General features: G+C 46.5%; 1 protein-coding gene across 1 annotated transcript; it reads right to left on the reverse strand.

Annotated features, from left to right (window-relative positions):
- Positions 1–8,155: 8,155 nt before the first annotated feature.
- LOC129409377 (zinc finger protein 469) lies at positions 8,156–20,062 on the reverse strand. The gene is given in 4 exon segments (XM_055155223.1): positions 8,156–10,535; positions 10,538–11,928; positions 11,930–18,231; positions 18,233–20,062. Coding segments are annotated over 4 exon segments (10,887 nt in total). The 3' UTR covers positions 8,156–9,171.
- Positions 20,063–20,545: the final 483 nt, after the last annotated feature.

Below are 20,545 nucleotides of genomic sequence, written 5' to 3' on the forward strand. Positions count from 1 at the left end.
AAAAAATAAAGCAAATGAAAATAAAAGGGTAAAATAAATCAAAATAAAATAAAATCTTCAAAAGGTTGAGTTTTTTGAGAATTTTCCAGGAGCTGCTGTGTCTCTCCAGACTCTTCCACTTTCTGTGTCCGAGGAGGAGTCGTGTTTATATAAAAAAAAAAAAGACCCGAGTCGTATTTTTAGTCTCAGATCCGTCACCGTTTCTTTCGTTTTCTCGCCTTCTGTAAACGTTCTATTTTTACCCGGTTTTACCCTCGGATTTGGCGGAGGCTGTTATTTTAACCGCGTCCCTTTTACAAAAGCTGCTATATTTTCAGGCTGCGTGTGACCTACTTTCGTCACCCCACCCACCGCTCGCGTCTCACCGCTAACATGTCGAATAATAACTCCCATGCATTATCTCCCCGGCACGACAATCACAGGCGCACTTTCAAACGGCTGCGGCGCTTCCCTTTCATTTCATTTCTCAGTAGTTGATGTTTACGCCCCGGGCTTCTGCAAAGAAAATAACAGTTTTGTTCCTCTTGTGTCTCTCTCTCTTTTTTTTGTTTTTTTTTCTGGCAGGAGTCACCCGTCAGACAGGTGCAAGGCCCGGCCCTGTCAGCTGCTCCTCGACTCTCGCCGCTGTGTACTATGGCTTTTTATTCCTATGTGACGGTGTCGCTGTGTTCACGTAGGGATACAAGCCGTGCTACACGGGGCGAGACGGCGGCCGGACGGACGGACAGCTGCTCCACGGTGCAAAAACCTCCTTGTTTCTATGGTTACGTCACCGCCTGGCCTGGAATGTCCCGCAGTGTGACGTTAAACAGCTCGACTTTACGTTTATTCCATATCCAGGTTTCACGTGACGTCACAAGGGCGACGTTTGTCAGTTTGTCAGCGGCAGGAAGTGAACTGACTGGAGGAAGCTACAGGCGAGTTTCAGATGACGTCATTGTTATTAAAAGCCGCGTTGCTGCTGGGAAATATTTTGGTCAGAGGCAAGAAACACGGTAGCGTCAAACACAGTGTGTAACCTCGCGTATTTCTCCCCGATAATGGTAAATTCCTGCTGCATTATCGGATGCACAAATAGAAACACGGAAGAAGGAAAATGTCTTTTTCGTATTCTGAGAGAAAAGAACCACTAACGGTGAATTAAACGACTTTCAAACATCCGCAGAGCAAACGTAGAAGATCCTAACAAACCGTGTGTCGTTCGTTCATTCGTTTTTCAATATAAAACCAAAAATAAGAAAACGAAAAAACAACTGTTTTCTTTGTTATTTGTCTCCAAAACCAAAATGAAAAAACGGATAAAGATTAGTTTTTTTCAGTTTTCGATTTTGTGTTTAAATGAAAAATGGAAAAAATCGAATTCCCGTTTACATGACTTCCGTGACTGCGATGCCGAACGTTTGCACCGCGTACGGACTGAACCAGGACTGATCCAGGTCCAGGACCAGACCAGGACCAGACCAGGACCAGACCAGGACCAGACCAGGACCAGACCAGGACCAGGGCGGATGTGAAAGCGTCAGTTGGATGTTTTGCTCCACCTCAGAACCAGTTGTGGTTCTTGAGTGTGGAGGACTGGAGCAGCTCTGTCCAGACCTGTAGTCCACAGAACATCTCACTTTCCCCACACAGAACCAGCGCACAGACGATGACACGGAACCGCTCGGACCACTGGTCTCAGTCTCAGTCCCGGTCTGGTCCTGGTCTGGTCTCGGACCTGGATCAGTCCTGGTTCAGTCCGACATCACAGTCACTGAAGTCACGTAAACGGGAAACAGTCGTTATCTGTTTTTTCCATTTTTCATTTAAACACAAAATCGAAAACTGAAAAAACAAATCATTATCCGTTTTTTCATTTTGGTTTTGGAGACAAATAAAGAAGAAAACTGTTGTTATTTCGTTTTCTTCTTTTTGGTTTTATATTGAAAAACAAATGAACGAATGACACACGGATCCTAACAAACCGTGGACTCAACAAGTTCAACAACACATCCAGACTCTTGGAGGTTTTCATCTTTTCTGCTGTGAATGGCCCAGGAGTTTCCACCAAGTCATTGTGGATGTCGCCCAAGTGAATATTTGTCCAGGTAGTTGGAGATTCCGACCAGAAGTTTGGTTTGGTCCAGGTTCTGTCGGGGTTGAAAAGGGTGATTTGTCGTCCGTCGATGTTTATGACCAATTTCTGGTCAAATGGTCTTGGGTCCTCTGCTGTTAGAGTGGAGAAATATAAAAATGCTGATGTGTTGTGTAGTTTACGTCTGTGCCAATCGTTCTAACCGAGAGAAGGAAAAGTGATTTTTTTTTGAGTACCGAATATAGTCGTCCACAAAGGTCAGAAATGGAAAAAGCCGACAGAACAACGCCGTAAAAAGTGGATTACAAACTTATGTTTACGGTCGGGAGGAGTTGAATCCACAAATCATTAACGACTAACGGCTAATGACGTTTGTTGACATTAAATAGTTTGAATTAGGGATGGGCATGATTAGTCGATTAATTGATAATTGATCATTAAGAATTTCATCGATTACGTTCATTTTAATGGACAAACTGAATGTATGTGTGTGTGTCGTGACCAAACAGGTGTGTACATGTGTCTCTGCATCAGAAGGAGCGAGACACAAACAGTGGGTCAGTCTGTAACGAACCGAAGCACAAATGTGGATTTAACCAGGATTTGTAGAAGAAATTCCACACTTTCCGTTGCGTTGGGACAAGTGTGAGTCCATGTGCACAGTGGATAAAGCAGCACATATGTTTCTGTGTCCAGTGGGAAAAAGTTTTTCCAGGTGAGAGTCGCTCAATGTGGATGACGAGGCCCCGCCCCCCTCCCCCCGTACGCTGTCCTGGTTTTGACAAACACAAATCTGGTCACACTGACCTGTATTCACCTGAGTCATGTCTTTTAATCCAACACAAGTTGAACCACATCAGCGACACAAGAGCTGGAGTTTTATCTTCACTTAGTTTATGTAAATTAGTGATGTGGTTTTAAGTTTTGTTTCTGTGAGATTTGAACAAAACTGAATTAAACACATTATAATGTCAAACAGCTGATGTGGATCTAGAGTCGTTATGTTTATATGTCGTAAAGTTGAATTTATTTATGCAGATTAGTGCAGATAGTAATAATAATGATGATCATTTTAATATAAAAATGTTAATGATTAATCGATAATCGATCGTTAATTCTTCTGACGATCGATTAAGAACATTTTATCGAATGCCCGTCTCTAGTTGGGATCGAGGTCACTGCCGATACACTGCAGTTTCTTCCATAACGTCTATACACATAAAATAAGAGAAACACTCACCCTGACGAAGACCAAACGATGATCATCACGTACGTGTTTTGCACCGAGGTTGTGGATCCACTGACAAAAACATTATTTGCCTCCAAACTTTTGTACGTCTTCATCTGTGGTCTGGTGTAGAACCACGTCTGGAGAAGGTAGTTCGCGTTCTCCACTACCTCGATTGTCTTCAAATCTTTTACTTCGGTCGAAAATTCACTCATTTTTGTAAGATCAGGGTCACGTCCAATATATTTGTCAAATATACAAGAACAAGAGCTCCCTGAATCAGTCGGTTCAATGGGCGAGTAGGTGATTGTTCCTCAGAGCCGCTGGACTCTGAACTCGAGACACTTACAGACGACGTCCCAGAGGATTTTAAGAGACGAGCAACATCCACTAAACTCAGAGTTTCAGCTGCTTCACTCTGGTCTGAGGCTTTTAGTAACAAGATCTAGAACAAATCGTTTTAAAGGAGCTTCGTTACGGTTGCAGTCGGACTTATGAATACATTTTAATCTATTTATCTAAGATTGTGTGTTTTAAACATATTTAATATCAATTGTGATTTTAGCCAAGCGTGATGGATGAATTTAATTGGTTGTTTATGGAACAAATCGTTCTGCACTGGAGCATCTGTAAAACTTTATTTTGTTATTGTGATTTTATACGTGTTTTGTGGATGAATGAAATGTGAAATGTGGAACCTGATTCTCAAATCTGCAAAGCAAATTTACCTACGAATAAAGCGACCGAACCGAACCGAACCTAAATAACTGCTCGTACTTTTGCCTCGTTACTGGCTCTAAATCCTTCCAATAAGAACTCTTCTCCATATCTGTGTTCTCGTGTTTGTCGTGTTTGTCGTGTTTGTCTTCACTTCCTGTCCTCCACCTGAAATTCGTGCGTCATCGTGATCACGTGACTGAAACCCTCCTGTTCCAGGTTATTATGTCTCAAAAATACCTCGTTGTGAGCGAGGTCGTCTCTCTCTCTGGAACTGCGTCTGGTTTGGTTTCCGTGGAGATAGAAATGTTTAATGCCGAACTGTGGAACATCCCAGACATAGAAATAACATCTCCACACAGACTGAATCTGAATTTGAGAATTATAACTCGTCAAACCTCGATTATTGGCGGTTTTGGAAAACATCCCAACATTTTATTGGCGTTCAGTGCGACTGAAATTAATTCTATAATAATATTGTTCAAATAGTATTGTTCAAATTATTCAGTAATGCTATTAAAATGCAGAATTGCATTATAATAGAAATCATCAGGTTAAATGTGAAATGTGACTTGAATCTTTTGTGTCAAAACAAAATGTTACTAATAAGAAAATCTGGCTCTAGTTGTTGTGACATTGTCACATTCTAAATCAGGAGAGTCAAACTCACATCCACAGAGGCCAAAATTAAAAACTGGGACTAAGTCTTGGGCCAAACTAAATATTTATTGAAAAATTTCAACACCATCTGCATGTTTTCTCTTATTTCGACATAATGTAATATTAAACCTTTTCTTATTCAAATAAATGTTTAATAACAGTAAAAAATCATTGGACAGATGCACAAATGCAACTTTAAAGCTTAAATCTGAATTTGAGAAACTCGTCAAACCTCGATTATTGGTGGTTTTGGAAAACATCCCAACATTTTATTGGCGTTCAGGGCGACTGAAATTAATTCTATAATAATAATATTGTTCAAATTATACAGTAATATTATTAAAATGCAGAATTGAGGTTTAATAGAAATCATCAGGTTAAATGTGAACTGTGATTTGAATCTTTTATGTCAAAAACACAGTGTTGTTAATAAGAAAATCTGTCTAATTGTCACATTCTAGAACAGAAGTGTCAAACTCAAATTCACATTGGGCCAGAATTAAAAACTGCAACAAAGTCGTGGACCAAACTAAATATTTAATGAAAAATTTCAACACCATCTGCATGTTTTCTCTTATTTCGACATAATGTAATATTAAACCTTTTTTTATTCAAATAAATGTTTTATAATAGTAAAAAATCATTGGACAGATGCATGAATGCAACTTTAAAGCTTAAATCTGAATTTGAGAAACTCGTTAAACCTCGATTATTGGCAGTTTTGGAAAACATCCCAACATTTTATTGGCGTTCAGGGCGACTGAAATTAATTCTGTAATAATATTGTTCAAATAATATTGTTCAAATTATACAATAATCTTGTTAAAATGCAGAATTGAGTTATAATAGAAATCATCAGGTTAAATGTGAAATGTGACTTGAATCTTTTGTGTCAAAACAAAATGTTATTAATAAAAAAATCTGGCTCTAACTGTTATAGGACATTGTGAATTTGAGTTTGACTCTGCTGATTTAGAATGTGACAGAGGCCAAAATTAAAAACTGGGACTAAGTCTTGGGCTAAACTAAAGATTTATTGAAAAATTTCAACACCATCTGCATGTTTTCTCTTATTTTGAGATAATGTAATATTAAACCTTTTCTTATTCAAATAAATGTTTAATAATAGTTTTGCTTAAACATTGAGTCCAGAACAAACAGAAAATAAAATAATAACAACATTTTAAATAAATCATGTCTCTATAGTCTATTGTGGGATAAATTCGGGCCTGAGTTTGACATGTCTGTTCTAGAAGATGAAAACCACCAATAATTAATTCTGATTTTTGTTGTAATCCTCTTGATCAGGGTCTAAGATCATGTGTTTATTTACCTTTACCTTACCTATTTACCTCATATATTCAGGTGTAAAGACCCAGTGAGTAAATCCTTTAAAGTGCAGTCCAGTCAGGTTCATTTGGTCTCCCGATAATTGATGTGTTTATATTCTTTTTTTCAGACCGAGAGTTTTTTTCCCTCCTGACAGTTTGTTCCGTTCCCTGCTCCTCTTCCTCTTCCTCTTCGTCTCGTGATGTTTCTGTGACGCGTCGCTCAGCTGATTTAAACAGGTTTTTGGAGCAGGCTTTGGCGCTGTTTTCCTACTGTTGGAGTCAGGACGACAGCAGCAAAAATCTGTTTAAATCAGCTGAGCGACTCGTCACAGAAACATCAGGAGATTCTGAGGAAGAGGAAGAGGAAGAGGAAGAGCACAGGGAGCAGAACAAACTGTCACAATGAAAACAAACTCTGGGTCTGAACAAAAATAACCTGATCACTTTAAAGTGCAGGTTTCACTAAAACACTCTTTGGATCATTATGTTGAAGCTTTAATAATTTCTTCCCGTTTGGCAGTTTTTGGAGGTTTCAGTTTTTACTTCCTGGCTGGAAATCCTGACATAACACGAGGGAGTTCCATAACTGTTGCCTAGCAACCGTGTTTTACACTGGGCCAAAACTCCCCTCATGCACACGGAGACTATGAGGAGGAATAAAAAAACAACACCTTTATTTGCTTAAAAATGGTTTATCCTGTTATTTTTGTTCATTATGAATTAAAATATATATTATAATAAACATTAAAAAGCCTGTATTTGTTGGAATCGTGTTTAAAGTCTCAGAAAAATGTGTAAATTGTGGTGAACTTTTGGACAGGATTCTCCCAGTGTGATGTCAACAGTGTGGGACTCTCTAAAATAGAATTCTGCTTCATTTTCAACTGATTTTACAGCTTTTTTTCCCCCACAAATTGCTTCTTGTATAAAACTGTTATTTATTTTTACAATGAGTATTATCCACCCACTGAAGTAAAAATTTTACAATCAATCAAAACCTGTCATAAGGACTTTAAATTAGTCTAATAATTAGTCAAATAGTTAGTCGATAGTTATTGTAGCTCGTGTTAGGATTTTCAGAATCCGTGTCATTCGTTCATTCATTTTTCAATATAAAACCAAAAATAAGAAAACAAAAAAACAACAGTTTTCTTCATTATTTCTCTCTAAAACCAAAATGAAAAAACAGATAATTCATTTTTTTCAGTTTTTGATTTTGTGTTTAAATGAAAAATGGGAAAAAAACGGATAACAACCGTTTACGTGACTCCAGTGACTGAACCAGGACTGATCCAGGCCCGGGACCAGACCGAGACCAGAGCAGGACCAGACCGAGACCAGAGCAGGACCAGACCAGGACCAGACCGAGACCAGAGCAGGACCAGACCGAGACCAGAGCAGGACCAGGGCGGGACCAGGGTGGACACCGAGCTTTGACTCTGAGCCTCTGCGGGGTTCAAGCTTCAGCTTCGAGCTCCGGCCCTGCCGTGGGCTCTGAGCCTCCGGTCTAGTCCCAGCCTGGTCTTGGTCTCAGACCCGGTCTCAGTCTCGGTCTGGTCGAGGTTTCAGTCCCGGTCTGGTCCTGGTCTGGTTTCGGTCTCGTCCCGGCCTGGTCCTGGTTTGGTCTCGGTCTGGTCTCGTTCTCAGTCCCGCTCTGGTCCCACTCTGGTCCCACTCTGGTCCCGGACCTGGATCAGTCCTGATTCAGTCCTGGTTCAGTCCGGCATCGCAGTCACAGAAGTCATGTAAACGAGAAACGTCGTTATCCGTTTTTTCCATTTTTCATTTAAACACGTAATCAAAAACTGAAAAAAAACCGAATCATTATCTGTTTTTTCATTTTGGTTTTGGAGACAAATAATGAAGAAAATAGTTATTTTTTCGTTTTCTTATTTTTGGTTTTATATTGAAAAACGAACGAACGACACACGGGTTTCTCAGGATTCTCGGCTGACGTGTTGTTGCGTTTTGGGAGCTGCACATTTGAAGAGTCTAAACTAAAGTGAAGCTTGGATTATGTTCTCCTGTTTTTGCCTCGAGGCTCGAAGCGTTCTCGTGTTTGAAGAGCTCGGTGACAGCAAAGAGACTCACAACGGCGGGAAGAAAAAAACAAAAAACACAACGCCAAACCAGATGAGCTCGATTGCAAATACAGATCTTTAATAACAACAATAAAGGCACTTAGTGGACCACTTAACAATCGGCAAGGGGCACCTCACTCTCCTTTCTCTTCGTACTCATTTGCACGTTATTAAAATAAAACTTTGTCACGAAGCATTACACCAACGACTCTCTATAGCTACAATATAATACAAAAAGGTATAAACAAGTATAAACAAAAAGCACCTTTGGGCGTCGTGAATACTCTAGAATAAACACTGGGTTGTACAGACAGATCTGAGTTGGTTGTGATTGCGGTTTCGTGGTTTCAGTGCACAAATACAGGTCTTTGGAATGGCGTGTCCTCATATGCACCTGAGATTACATGATAGGACACCGGGCGAGATGTACCAGCCTACATACAGAGGAGTGTCGGTAGCACAGTATTTTCGATTGTCTACAGAAAACCAGTAAAAAAAAAAAACAGACAGATTGTGTAGTACTGTAACTGCTACAGAAGTTTTCCCTTCCGAGAACATTGGCATTCACATTAAAACACAACATAGCACCAGGTATTGTCGATAATATGAAGAATGTCAATGCAATACAGTAAAAATTTGACAGTATAGTAGGGTTATGTTTATGAAAGGGTGCGCAGACTACCGGCCCGGGTCAACCGTGAAGTCCTCCTGGTGGGTTTTTGACAGTTATTAAAAACACAAAAATGCAAAATGAACATGCATCTTTTAAAACAGACAATATTTGACTTTTCTTTTCAAGTATTTTTTTTTTAACTTCCCTTTATGTAATATAATCTCTATAAGCCGTTCTATTGACAATGAAAAAGCGGTAATGGTTTTCCCACTATCATATTCATTTGCTCTATTATTAGTCCTCACATTTGTTTAATAGAAAACATAAAGAAGACATAAAGTGACTACGTTAAGTGTTTAAAGATATCGTTTCACAGAAGAAGCCGCGCGATCTCTTTCCCCACCGGCCGCCGAAGGTCAACAGCCACTTTCGGAGTCCGTTTTCACACATTCGCCATAATTTTAACGTTAATTTATGGATTCAGATGTGTCCTTTCGTAACGGGATCTTGAAGCTGGTGAGTTTCTGGCCGAAGAGCTGGCTCAGGAGGTGGTTCTGCGACTCAGCCGTGCGATACGAGTGAGCGTCCATCGCCCTCACCCCCATCTTCGTCTTCGGTTTGTTGAAAGAGTTGTTCATCGGCACCTTGGAGATGGGCGGATGCAGAGGTCGCCCCATGCCCAAGTTTCCCTTTTTGGCTTTGTATTCTCCGTTCAGCGAAGTCACGACGTCGCTTTTCTTTGGTACGCAGCTTTCAAGTAAACTTTTCTTGGACTGCAGGTTGGGAGTCTTGCATTTGGCGATGATCTTGTTGCTCCCGATATCGCCGTGCACGGAGGCGAGCACCGGGTAATCGTTGGGCCCGTCCGATTTCCTTTGCGTCGTCACGGATTTCCCGGGCCGGAACTTCTTCTTGGCCTGCTCCACGTCGAAGTTTTCCTGCGTGACTGGCGAGGGGATCTTTTGCGAGCTGTGACACGACTTCACGTCTTTCCGCTTTTTCTGCAGTTTCGGAGGTTCTTTGTCTTCGTTTTGAACATTCGAGACTCTGGTTTGCGTCACATTTGTCGATTTGGAGTGATCTGCTGCTTTCACTTTGTCTTTCTCCAGTTTTTTAGTTTCGCCGTTTGAGGATTTTGACCCTTGCTGCCTCTGCTCCTCGTCCTTTTGTTGCTCTGTTACGCCGGTCGGTAACTGCGCTTTTGGCTCGTGCCTTTTTGAATTTGTGACATTTTCTTTGACGCTAGAAACCGCAGGGATCTCTTCTTTCTCTCCGCTGCCGGATAATTCATCACCTTTCGCGTTGACAATCTCCGCTTCTGTTTCACCTTCTTTGGGCGCTGCTCTGATGCACACAGACTCATTCTCCTCTTTCACATCACACGCTTCACTAATCAATTTTCCATTACCCTCTTCATCAGGATTAGGCGAAAGCGCTGGTTCAATTTCCACTTTGGGCAGATCGGCGTTGCTCATGTGAATACATTTCTCCAGCTCGATTAGCAGCTCCGAGTAGTCCTCTGCCACGTCTTCTGTCTTGACGTTATTCCCGGCGCCGTCGTTGTACTCGTTCACGGTTGTCTGAGTGGAATCGTCAGCCATAGACACGCAGGATTTCGAAGGTTGAGTTTCAGAGTTTTGGTGCAGGGGGCTGACGCTGGCGATCCCGCTGTCTGAGCTGTTTTCAGGCAAACTGTCAGAAAGAAGTCTCCGCTTTTTAGTCGCGGGAGAGTCACAGTCCTCGTCTTCCGTGATGGAAGCTTTGACAGGCCTCAGAACTCCTCTGAATTTAAAGATTTTGTTTCCCCCCAGCAGATGCTTCTCCATGTGTCGAACTGCTCTTTTTTGGAGAAAGTGTAATTACAAGTGCTGCAGATGAAGGACTTTTTGATCACGTGCATGACGTCTGCACAGAGCTCACAGGTGTAGAGCGTGGTGTGCTTTGAATCCAGCTCGTCCGCGTCCTCGTGCTCTCGTCGCAGGTGCTCCTTCAGCTCCTGCGCTTCCTGATACGAAACCGGGCACTTGTGACAGAGGAAGATCTTCTCTAAATTATGCACCACTAAATGTCTCTGCAGTTTGAAGGGCTTGGGGAACTGTTTTCCACAGTGGTGACAGTCTCTGGACGGGTCTTTGCAGTTGGGATGGATCTCCACGTTTTTCGGCGTGTCCACTTTATGCAGCACCTCGAGCGGAGTCAAAATCCCGGGCCTCCCGCTGGACACACTCCCGCTTTTAACCTTCTGAACTTTCTCCTCCGTCACGCTCTCAGACGCGCCATTTTTATCCTGCTCTTTCTGCGTTTTGCTGGTCTCTCTGCTCACTTTGCTGGGCCGATGCTGCATAATCGAGGTAATAAAATTCTTCACCGCCGTCTCTTGCATGATGCCGGTTATACCAAGCATGGAGCCCTGCGTTTGACCCCGCCGGGCGAACTGGGTGGCGTGTTCTCGTAAATGCTCGTTGTACATCCACACGTCGGAAATCTCCTTCAAGCACATCCCGCAGGTCCAGATCCCGCTCTTGTTTTTGGCGTGTTTCTCCCACAGGTGATCACGAAGCTGCTCCCTGGAACTGAACTTTCTCTGGACGCACATGTAGCAGGTGGGGGGAGGCGACGGGTTGTGGGAAAGTTTGTGGAAGTTTAACTCGCCCAGCGTTAGAAACCAGCTGAAACACACTTTGCACTTGTACTGTTTGTCTTTGACTTTCATTCCGCCGTCTTGTCTCTTGCGACCTCGGCGTTCTTGGTGTTTGCCGGTTTTATCTTGCTCCTTTTTCTCGACTTCTGCCGCTTCAATCGGCGGAGCGAGCGTCATGTCTTTATTAGAATCGAAGAACTGTATATCCGGCAGCTGGAATGTTGTGTTAATATTCTGAATGTCGATGCTGTGCAGGTTTTGAATGCTTTCTGCTCTCGGTTCTGTGGGGTCGGCGGAGAGCGGAGGCAGAGGCGGAGGCGGAAACGGGCTCGTTAGTTCCTCTTCTGTTTTACAAGCGCCGGGATCAGAGGTCACGGCCGAGTTGGCGCGTAATCCGCTGAAATTTAATAAGGACTTATCGATGGTGCTCTCGAGGCCGTTCAAGAGTCTACTTTCAGTCTCTTGAACGTTCTCGGCTTGATTCGGCATGTTTTCCGGGTCCTTGAGGCCGCTGTTGTGACACATGTTTAGCATAATGGCGTCGTCGATAGAGATGGTCTCGTACTGACAAGTGAGTGTTTGTGTTTTCAGGGAACGCGGGCGCCGTCTGCTCCGCTTGGACTTCAGTGAACGGCTCCACGTTGCTGACAGTTTGGTCAGTTTTGTGCTTTTTGTTTCGTTTGGTGTAAACCCGCGGGCATTTTTTCCTCTTCGCTTCTTCGTCTCTTGGAAAAAGCTGCGAGAACGAGTTGTCGTCGTCGAATATGGCTTTCAGATCCGGGCTTAGGTCTTGCGGCTTCAGAGGGGGGCCGCCGGGTGGAGCATGGCTGTCGTTTAGCTCACTGTTGTTCTCGCTTTTGATTTCCACTGAAGCATTTTCGCAGATCTCTGGCTTCTCTGCTCCGTCTGAGTTACTCTCCGCACTTTGTCCAACTGCATCACTGTTCACACACGAAGGACCCTCCACGGTTTTATCCGCGCTCACGATCACATTCTCGACCTTGTTACAATCTGCGGTTTGGTTTAGGATTTCCGTCTCTTTCATATCTGTTTGAGATGTAAAATTTTCTGTAACACGCTCTGAGAATTCCTCTATTTGACTCGCCGCTTGCTCTCGAGTCTCTGGTGATTTCGCCCGCTCTTTCAACGCGTTGTTTTGAAATTCAGGAGTAATCGCTTGCAGTATGTTCGTCTTTAATATATTTAGGAGCTGATCGGAGAAAGGTTCCACCGCCGTGTTTACCTCTGCGTTTTTACTCCTTTTAGCTTTGCCGCTCTTCTTTAATTTCGGCATCTGCGGGCCTGTTTCGTCCACTTTAATCGTCTCATTTTGTATTTCTTCCAGACCGGTTTCTGCAGCTTTAGGCATATCAATAGTCTCTGTAATTACATCCAAGATTGTATGTGAATCATCTTTATGCGTGGTCGCTGTAGGGTCAAGGACAAGGAGAGTTTCTGGCTGGCTGCTTGATATGTTTTGAATACCAGCCTGTTTTTCTGCTCTTACTGAATGCTTCATAGCCTTATGCCTTTTTAACCCTGGTACAGTCCTGAAGCACATGAAGCAGATTTCACACACAACCTTCCCCTGCTGGGAACTCTGCGCCTTCTTCGCCATCTCTTGCTTGTGAGCCGCTGAACCCTGGCCAGGCTCTATTGTTAGTAGTTGCCGGTCGGACGGTTCCGGGAGAGGCTGAATTTCGTTTTCACAGATGATCTTTGGCGTGGGCGGACCATCTGAAATGTTTTGCAAAAGTGTGTTGTCATCAGTAGATATGCGGTTGGAGTTTGCTTTCTCTGTTTCTGTCATTATACTTTCAGCTCCACTGTGGCAATCCTCCAAATGATTTTTTAGTTCAGAAGCCAAAGAAATGCTCTGAGAAGGGACATGCAATGAAAAACATGTGAGTCGCTCGGCTTCATTAATTGGCACCGGGTCGCGGGATGAAGTCAGCTCTGGGGTCAGGTCTGGTGTGTTATTGAAACTGTGTGTAGAATTATTGTTCAGCTCTTTGTGTCCCCTTTGGTCGCCGTTATCCTCAGACGGGTGCTCGGGTGAGATTGGAATATAATCGTATTGATGGAGCTTGGGAGGCTCGTCTGATCTGCTGCTGTAGTTTAGCGGGCTCAGCTTCAGATCGTACATTGGATTTGTCTTTTCCGCGCGTTCTGGTGCTTCAGATTCCTCCGGGCCTGTGATGGAGAGAGGAGAGGGGGCGCTGGCTTTGGAGATTTTACACTCGATAATATCCCCCAGGTCGGAGCGAGGAGGGCTTATCTTAGAATACTCCATCTCGGCCGCTGCTAACAGCTCGTTGTGATGGTCATCTTTGTCCAGAGGTGATTTCATCTGCACAGACTGATCGCCGCTGCTGGCCGGCGCATCCTCTCCATTGTCACAGTGTGTTACGTGAGGCTGCTCTGAGGGGGTCAGGAGGGACATGCTTGGCTGAGTCACATGCATAAACAGACAGGGACTGTCTTCCATCTCTCTGCATGGGGAGTTCTGTCTGCTGGCCATGAAATCCACAGGCAGCTGCTCTTTGACGGTGAGAATCTCCTGCTTGTGGATGCTGTCGAACCTGAGCTGCGCGTCGTGCTGTAAAGGGTGGGGCTGTAAAGGGTCGGTAAAAGGGTCTTTGGTGCAGTCTGCATCCATCAGGCTCTGTGAGGACGACAGGATTAACAGATTGTCTGTGTCTGAGGTCTGAGCGCTGGGGAAAGGTGAGCTCGGATCGATGGTTTCCTCATTTGTTTCGGCGAGAATGGGGCTGCAGGGTTTGTATGTGGTGATCAGCTCTAAAGACATGTCTCCTCCCAGATTAGAAAAGTTATCTTTTGTCACACACTGCGAAAACTCATTATTATTCATTTCGATATGAGCTGAAATTGTATCTTCAACGTTGGACTGCTCGATCAATATCTGCGTGACAGATTCATCTTTCTCATCCGTGTGCAGAGACACGTCGAGCAGAGCCGGTGAGAGCGGATTATCACACTGACCGATGATCCCCTTCACGGCCTCCGCGTCCTCGTGTCTCATGCTTAAACGTTCCGGACTGACACAAGTGTTTTTTAATAACTGTTGGCTCTGCTCTGTAGCGCCGCTCCCCGGGGCCTCCTCCAGCGCACGGGGGTCAGGGGTCACGTCTCGGGGGCCTTCATCAGACTCGATAGAATCACCGTTTCCACCGAGACCCTCCCCCCCTGACAGCGCTCCGTCTCCCGCCTCCTCCCCGCTGTTTTCAGATGAAATTGGCTCGATTCCGCAGACGCCGGGGTCACCGCTTTCGGAGAGAGACGAGTGCGGCGCGTTCAAAATGAATTCTATCTGCTCCTTCCGCTCATTGATACTTGGAGGCGATAATGTATTCTCCTGACTGGTAATTGCTTCCTTTTCACTCTGATCCTGTGTCTCAAACGCGTCGCTCGCCTGACATTCAATTTCTTGGTGCTGTTGACTCACAAGAGAAGTGGCGCTGGGTTCTTTCTGTTCTGTCATAATAGCCTCTTCTTTGAATATAGAATCAGAAATCACCTCCAGGCTTTTCATGAGGTTTTCGGCGTACCTCCTCTGCTCCAGCGCTTCCTCTTTTGTTTCCGCCGACGCGTCTCTCTCCACCTTGGCCTCCTCGGTTGTAATTAAACTCAGCCCATTGTTCTGTTTCTCCGCGAGAGGCTCAAGGGCCACTGCTTCACTCCGGAGCGGAGAGGGGGGGCCGGCGTGTCCCTCGATGAGCCCGAACTGGAACGGACTGGACCAGGGGAGGGCGGACTCGGCGTAGTGCTCGCTGGGCAGATTGGCGATGGGAGCGTTTATGGCCTCCACTGGGCAGCTCATGTCCAAACTGGAACTGTCATTTTCGCTCTCATCTGTGAGACGCAGTGGTGAAAATTTGCTCATCTGGAGAGGCTTGGGGGAGTCTTGCACAAGGAGAGGAGGGCTTTCCAACTTCGTCGTCTGCAGCTGATTTTCGAGCTCATTCACTATTCTCTTTATCTCCAGCTCATCGTCTGACACACAGTTGTTCAGGTTGGCGCCGTAGTCCATAATCTTCTCCGGCAGAGACAGGGAGACGTGATTGTAATCTGGTTTCTTCTCTGATTTTTCCGCTTTATACTGTGAGATCTCGTCCGGTAGCACTGGGCTCACAATCATGCTCCAATCTCTCTGCTCCAGGAACGGCGAGAAAGACGAGACGAACGCTTCCTTTTTGGCCGCGGCGTTTTCGATAGTGTGGAACGCCTCCTTCTGCATGGGCATGTCCGAGTAAATCCCGCTGTCAAACCCGGCCAGTTCCCCAAACATCGACGAGGTGTCAAAGGAGAGCGGGGACTTGATGAGGGCCTGCTCGGGCTCCAGGCTGTAGGGCATCAGGTGAAGAGTGTCTTTTTGAATGAGAGGGTCCTGCGGTTCAGACGGGGACAGACACACGCCATCCATCAGCGAGCTACAAAGGGACGGGGCCTTGTGTGTGTCTAGGTCATTGACTAAAGTAATGGACTCTTTCAGTGCGCTGTCATTCTGTTTTTCAAACGGAGCGGACAGATCAGACTGGGGGACACCGGCACCGGGCGCCCCTCCTTTCCCGCTCCCTCTGTCTGCGCTGGAATTGGCCTTTTTGTGAACGCTCACAGATTGGCTATCGCTGTGTAGTGGCTTTTTACATTGTTGTTGCTCCTCGCCGGCGCCGCTTCCATTTTGGCTATTTTTACCCACAGCGTTTTGTGATTCTTTGCTGGGGAGCTTGTCTTTTGTTTTCGACGGAGAGCTTTTCCGCTTTTCCACACTTTTTGTTGCGTCTGCCGCTGCTTTCGGCGAATCAGAAACTTGTGATTGACATTTCTTCGGGCTCTCCGCCGTCTCTTTCTTCTCCGCAACGACAGCTTTCTCGGAGTTGTATTTCTTGACCGACTTGGTGAATGTCAGGGCGAGTTTGCTTGATTCTTTGCACAGCTTGTACGGGGAAGACCTCTCGTACGTCCGATGCTCCGCCGGCTCTTTCTTTTTCACCTCCATCTTCTTTTCACAGTCCGAGTCGGTGCGGTCGGTGCTTTTGGGGCTGCTGGTCCCGTCGCTCACAGAGGTGCTGAGGTCGCTGCTTGTGGACGACCTGCTGCTTCTTCTCTTTAATTTAGGTTTTTCGGGAAACAACGACAGCTCCTCGCTCTTTTTCACCTCGAAACACTCTTTGGACTCGTGCCTCCACGCCGCCTGGTCCCTGTCGCTCCTCGCTCGCCATTTGCACTCTTTCGTATAAGTGTATTTGCACCGACTGCTTTGGTTCAACCTTCCTTGGCTCGCGATCTTCACCGGTTCACATTCTTCGTCAGAATCAGACACGTAGTCATACTCCCCGAACGCTGGGTTCTGTACAGTGGGCGTGAGTCTCTCCATCACTAAAGAAAACTGCAGATTTTTAGTGCCTTTGACGTGGAGTTTGTGCAGTTTATTTTTCTGTTGCACTATTTTATGAATCAGTTCTTTGCTCCAGGATCCTCCGGCGCTGTTTTTCCGTTTGGTCTCCTTCACGGTGGGTTTGGAGGTCGGGGACAGAGAGGCCTGCGAGGAGGGGACGGGCCCATTTTCTTGGAAGCCCTTTAGCTCGCAGCGCTCAGAGAATTTGCTGGATAACACGAGCCTCTGAGTATTTTTGTCCTCACTTTTGCAGAGTTTTCGCGTCTCTTTCGCTTTGCCATCCTGTTCCCGTGCCTTCTCCCTCGAGGCGCCTCTTGAATTTTTATGAGAAAGTTCTTTTTTAATGTTAATTTTCTCATCTTGTTCTAAATTCAAAGAGATTTTTTCCAATTTGCATTCCGCGTACTGCTTCTCACTGTCAGGGCTTTCCTCGTCTGAGTCGTAAAAATACTTTCCCTGTGTAAAAGATCTGTCTGATTCTTCTTTCGGTTTACTTTTCTTCTCGCACTCTTTTGTTTTCAAAGATTGTTTAGTCGATGTTGTTTTGACATTGTTTAGCTCATCGTCTCCAAACGCGTCAATAAAGCTACTGTCGATTTCGGCGTTGTCAGACTGATAGCCCATTCCGTTCAAAGCCTCCGTAATTAAACTGTCTAATTTGGCGTCCTCCATCTCCAGCTCGGGCAGAGGCACAGGGAGAGCCCCAGAGCCAGTAAACAAATTCAGCTTCATGGAATCGTCCTTGTTTTCTCCTTTGGCGTCGCTGTCTGGAATCAGCTCCCCGTTTTTATTCAACCCCAGGAGAGACAGGTGGAGCTCGGACGGGCAGCGGGGCAGAGACAGATTCGAACACGCGGGAGCATTTTTCGCCGGTTCGTTATTAAACTTTTTACCCTCATCCATTTTTGACATCTCCTTCAGCTCGTTCTGTGCAAATGCGTGCTGGGAGCAGTACTGCTTGTGGCCCAGGAAGGAAGCCAAGTTGTTGAAATTCTGATCACACTGTTTGCATGTGAGGAGCACGTCTAACTGGTCCAGATTGGCGGTGGCGAGGGAGGTGGCCAACTGGTGCGCGGAGTAAGGAGGGGGAGGCTGGTGATGCTCCACTCCGAAACTGTCTATGTACGTTTTGTTTACGTCCATGCTGTTTTTATTGTGCACGCTGTTGTGTAAATACCCCATCATGTCGTCTTTGCTCCTGTCGGCGGCGTACGGCAGGGCCCTGTCGGCGTGGAAGGCGTGGGGGTGGGAGGCGAGGTGATCGGAGCTCTTGGCGGGAGCGGGATGGTAAAAGGGGTGAGGCGGGGCGGGTTTGGACAGCTGACTCTCCTCGGAGCTGAAGTTAACCGGGCTGGTGGAGGCGGGCGACAGGGACGAGCAGGTGCTGCTGGAGGCGGGGTTGTGGACGGGCGAGGGCAGGGGCGACTCGTACGGCGACACCATCATGAGTCCCATGGGCGGCACCTGCAGGGGGGGGGTAGCTGTAGTTTCTGGACGACGCCGTGGTGAGGGGCTGGTTCAGGCCGAAGTACACGGTCTTATTTTTAGACTCGCAGACTTGTGTGTGGCTCATTTCCACTTTAAACGTGGAGACGGCGCCGGAGCCGTGTTTGATGGGGTCTTGCCTCCCGTTCTGAAATGTGCTGGAGTTTTTCTGTTTGTGTGACTTATTCTCCTCCTGCCAGTCTGACGGGGACACCATGTACGACAGCTTCTGCCGAGATAACTCTATCCGGTTCTGGTTGTGCATGGCAGTGTTCGGCCGTATCTGCTGCCAGGGCATCCGGCTGTTTTTAGACGAGTTTGATCTTTGGTCGTGAACAGTTTGATTCTGGAACTGAAACTTGTCATTCATGTCGTTGTACTGGTTGTTCTGCTCGTTAGACTGATATGTTTTGTTGTTTCCGTCCCAGTTGTGCGGTAATCTGTTTACAATCTTATTATTCATGTTTTTGTCGAAGCTGACGGCGCCGCGGTGCACGCCGCTGCTGAGTGAGGGGGTAGAGTTCATTTTTTTGTTTGGAAAGTGTATTTGAGTCCCGGGGCCTTGTGGAAGGCTTCTTGCGTAGTGCACACTTCCCTGTAGTGTCCTCTGATTGGCTGCAGAGTCTTTAGAGTGACAGTTCCTCTTACTCCCTGACGCGTCCGTCTGCCCACCAGCCTCTTTGCCCTCGGGGATGCCAGCTTTGCCCTGCTCCGACTGCTGCGAGCTGGAGCCGGAGCTGTCGCTGCTGGCAGAGTCCTCGCTCAGACTGGGGCACTGCGCGGAGGTGCCCGCCGCGGGGGCAAACGCCGGCTCATTATTGAACTGTGTGCTGCTCTGGCTCACGGTCTGCCCAGGCCCAGAGCCGAAGGGGAAAGAGTGAGAGACGTGGGCAGTGCCCAGAGAGTCTGTGAAGTCCTGGGATCCAGCACTTTGTTCACAGAAAGCGTCAGAGGCAGACTCCTCCAGCATGTGGTACCCAAACTGGAACGGGCCGGACACAAAGGCGCTGGGTTTACTGTCGCTGAGGGGAGCGGACTTCTGTCCAAAGTTAGCACCAGAGAAAGTTCTGTCTGAAGACTGCCACGTGTTAGATCCACTCATCTGAAAGTCATTCAAAAGGAGCTGAGTGCCCGCGGTGGCACCGCTGTTTTCCATAGAGGCGGGCGGCGGGTGAGCGGGCGGCGTGTGGGCGGCGGGCGCGTGGGCGGCGGGCGCGTGGGCAGGGGGCTGTGAGGTATAGTTCTGGGAGCTCTCCTGGAAGCAGCGGCTGTAGCTGAGCTCGTCCTGCTGGAGCTCCGCCTCTCGCTCGGGTAAACTGGGGACGTGGAAGCGGTAGCTGCCCGTCACGGGGCGGCTGGTCTCCAGCTTCTTGGGCGGGGAAACCTTCTGCTGCGGGTAGGCGATGCCGATGGTGGGGTTGGCGCGCGGGTGAGTGATGCTCAGTCTGTACAGCTGCTGCGGACTGCCCCGCTCGGACTTGCCCGTCCTCCTGGCCTTTTCTCGGCTGCGTCCTTTTCCGCTCGGGGACTGGGGACTGGCTTTGGCGCCGGGCCAGGTTCTGTCCGAGGAGAACTTGTTTCTGTTCTGGAGAGAGCTGAAGTCGATCTTCCCGGCCTGTTGGGGTCTGATCACAGCCTCTCTCTGCTGCGTCACGTCCCTCTCTTTCTCTTTGGCTCTGGCCTCAGTGCTGCTGTGAGGAAAATCCTTTGCGGTTTTGTCTTTGTGTGAGTCGAGCGCCGGCCTCTCATCCCTCAGTGTGGACTCGGAGTCCAGTTGTTTGACAGCGTGTTTGAGCTGGCTCTCTCCTGCCATGGTGCAGAGCTGTGCTGAAGCCAGGTCCTCACAGAGACTGTCAGGAGAATCAGAACATCTCCAGCGGCAGGGACTGCAGGGACACGGCTGCTCTCTGCAAGCTCATCTCTTCACTCCCATCCTGGACTTTTCATCTGGCAGCTCAGGGACCTGAGGACACAGAGAGAGAGAAATATTAAATAAACAGGTAATTTGTGGTTTTCAGATTCTACAAAGTGACGATGTCAGACTCAGATGGAGGCAGGGGCCAGTTTCCCTGACTGTTCACTGTACTTTGCCATATTTTGACACATCCAAAAAAGTGAATTCAGAAATGTTTGACTTGATCATTTCTGTCACCGACGAGAGCCAAGAACTCACTGAATTACAATAAAAATCAGCATTTTAAAATGATTCACGTTGGCTGCCCCCATCTCTGTTAAATAACACAGAAATAAAGAAGGTCGTGATGTCATTAAAAAAACAGCAACAACATCACAAACG

Source organism: Boleophthalmus pectinirostris, unplaced genomic scaffold (genome assembly GCF_026225935.1).
Source record: "Boleophthalmus pectinirostris isolate CB_2022bp ecotype Guang Dong unplaced genomic scaffold, ASM2622593v1 HiC_scaffold_2, whole genome shotgun sequence".
Taxonomy (NCBI): domain Eukaryota; kingdom Metazoa; phylum Chordata; class Actinopteri; order Gobiiformes; family Gobiidae; genus Boleophthalmus; species Boleophthalmus pectinirostris.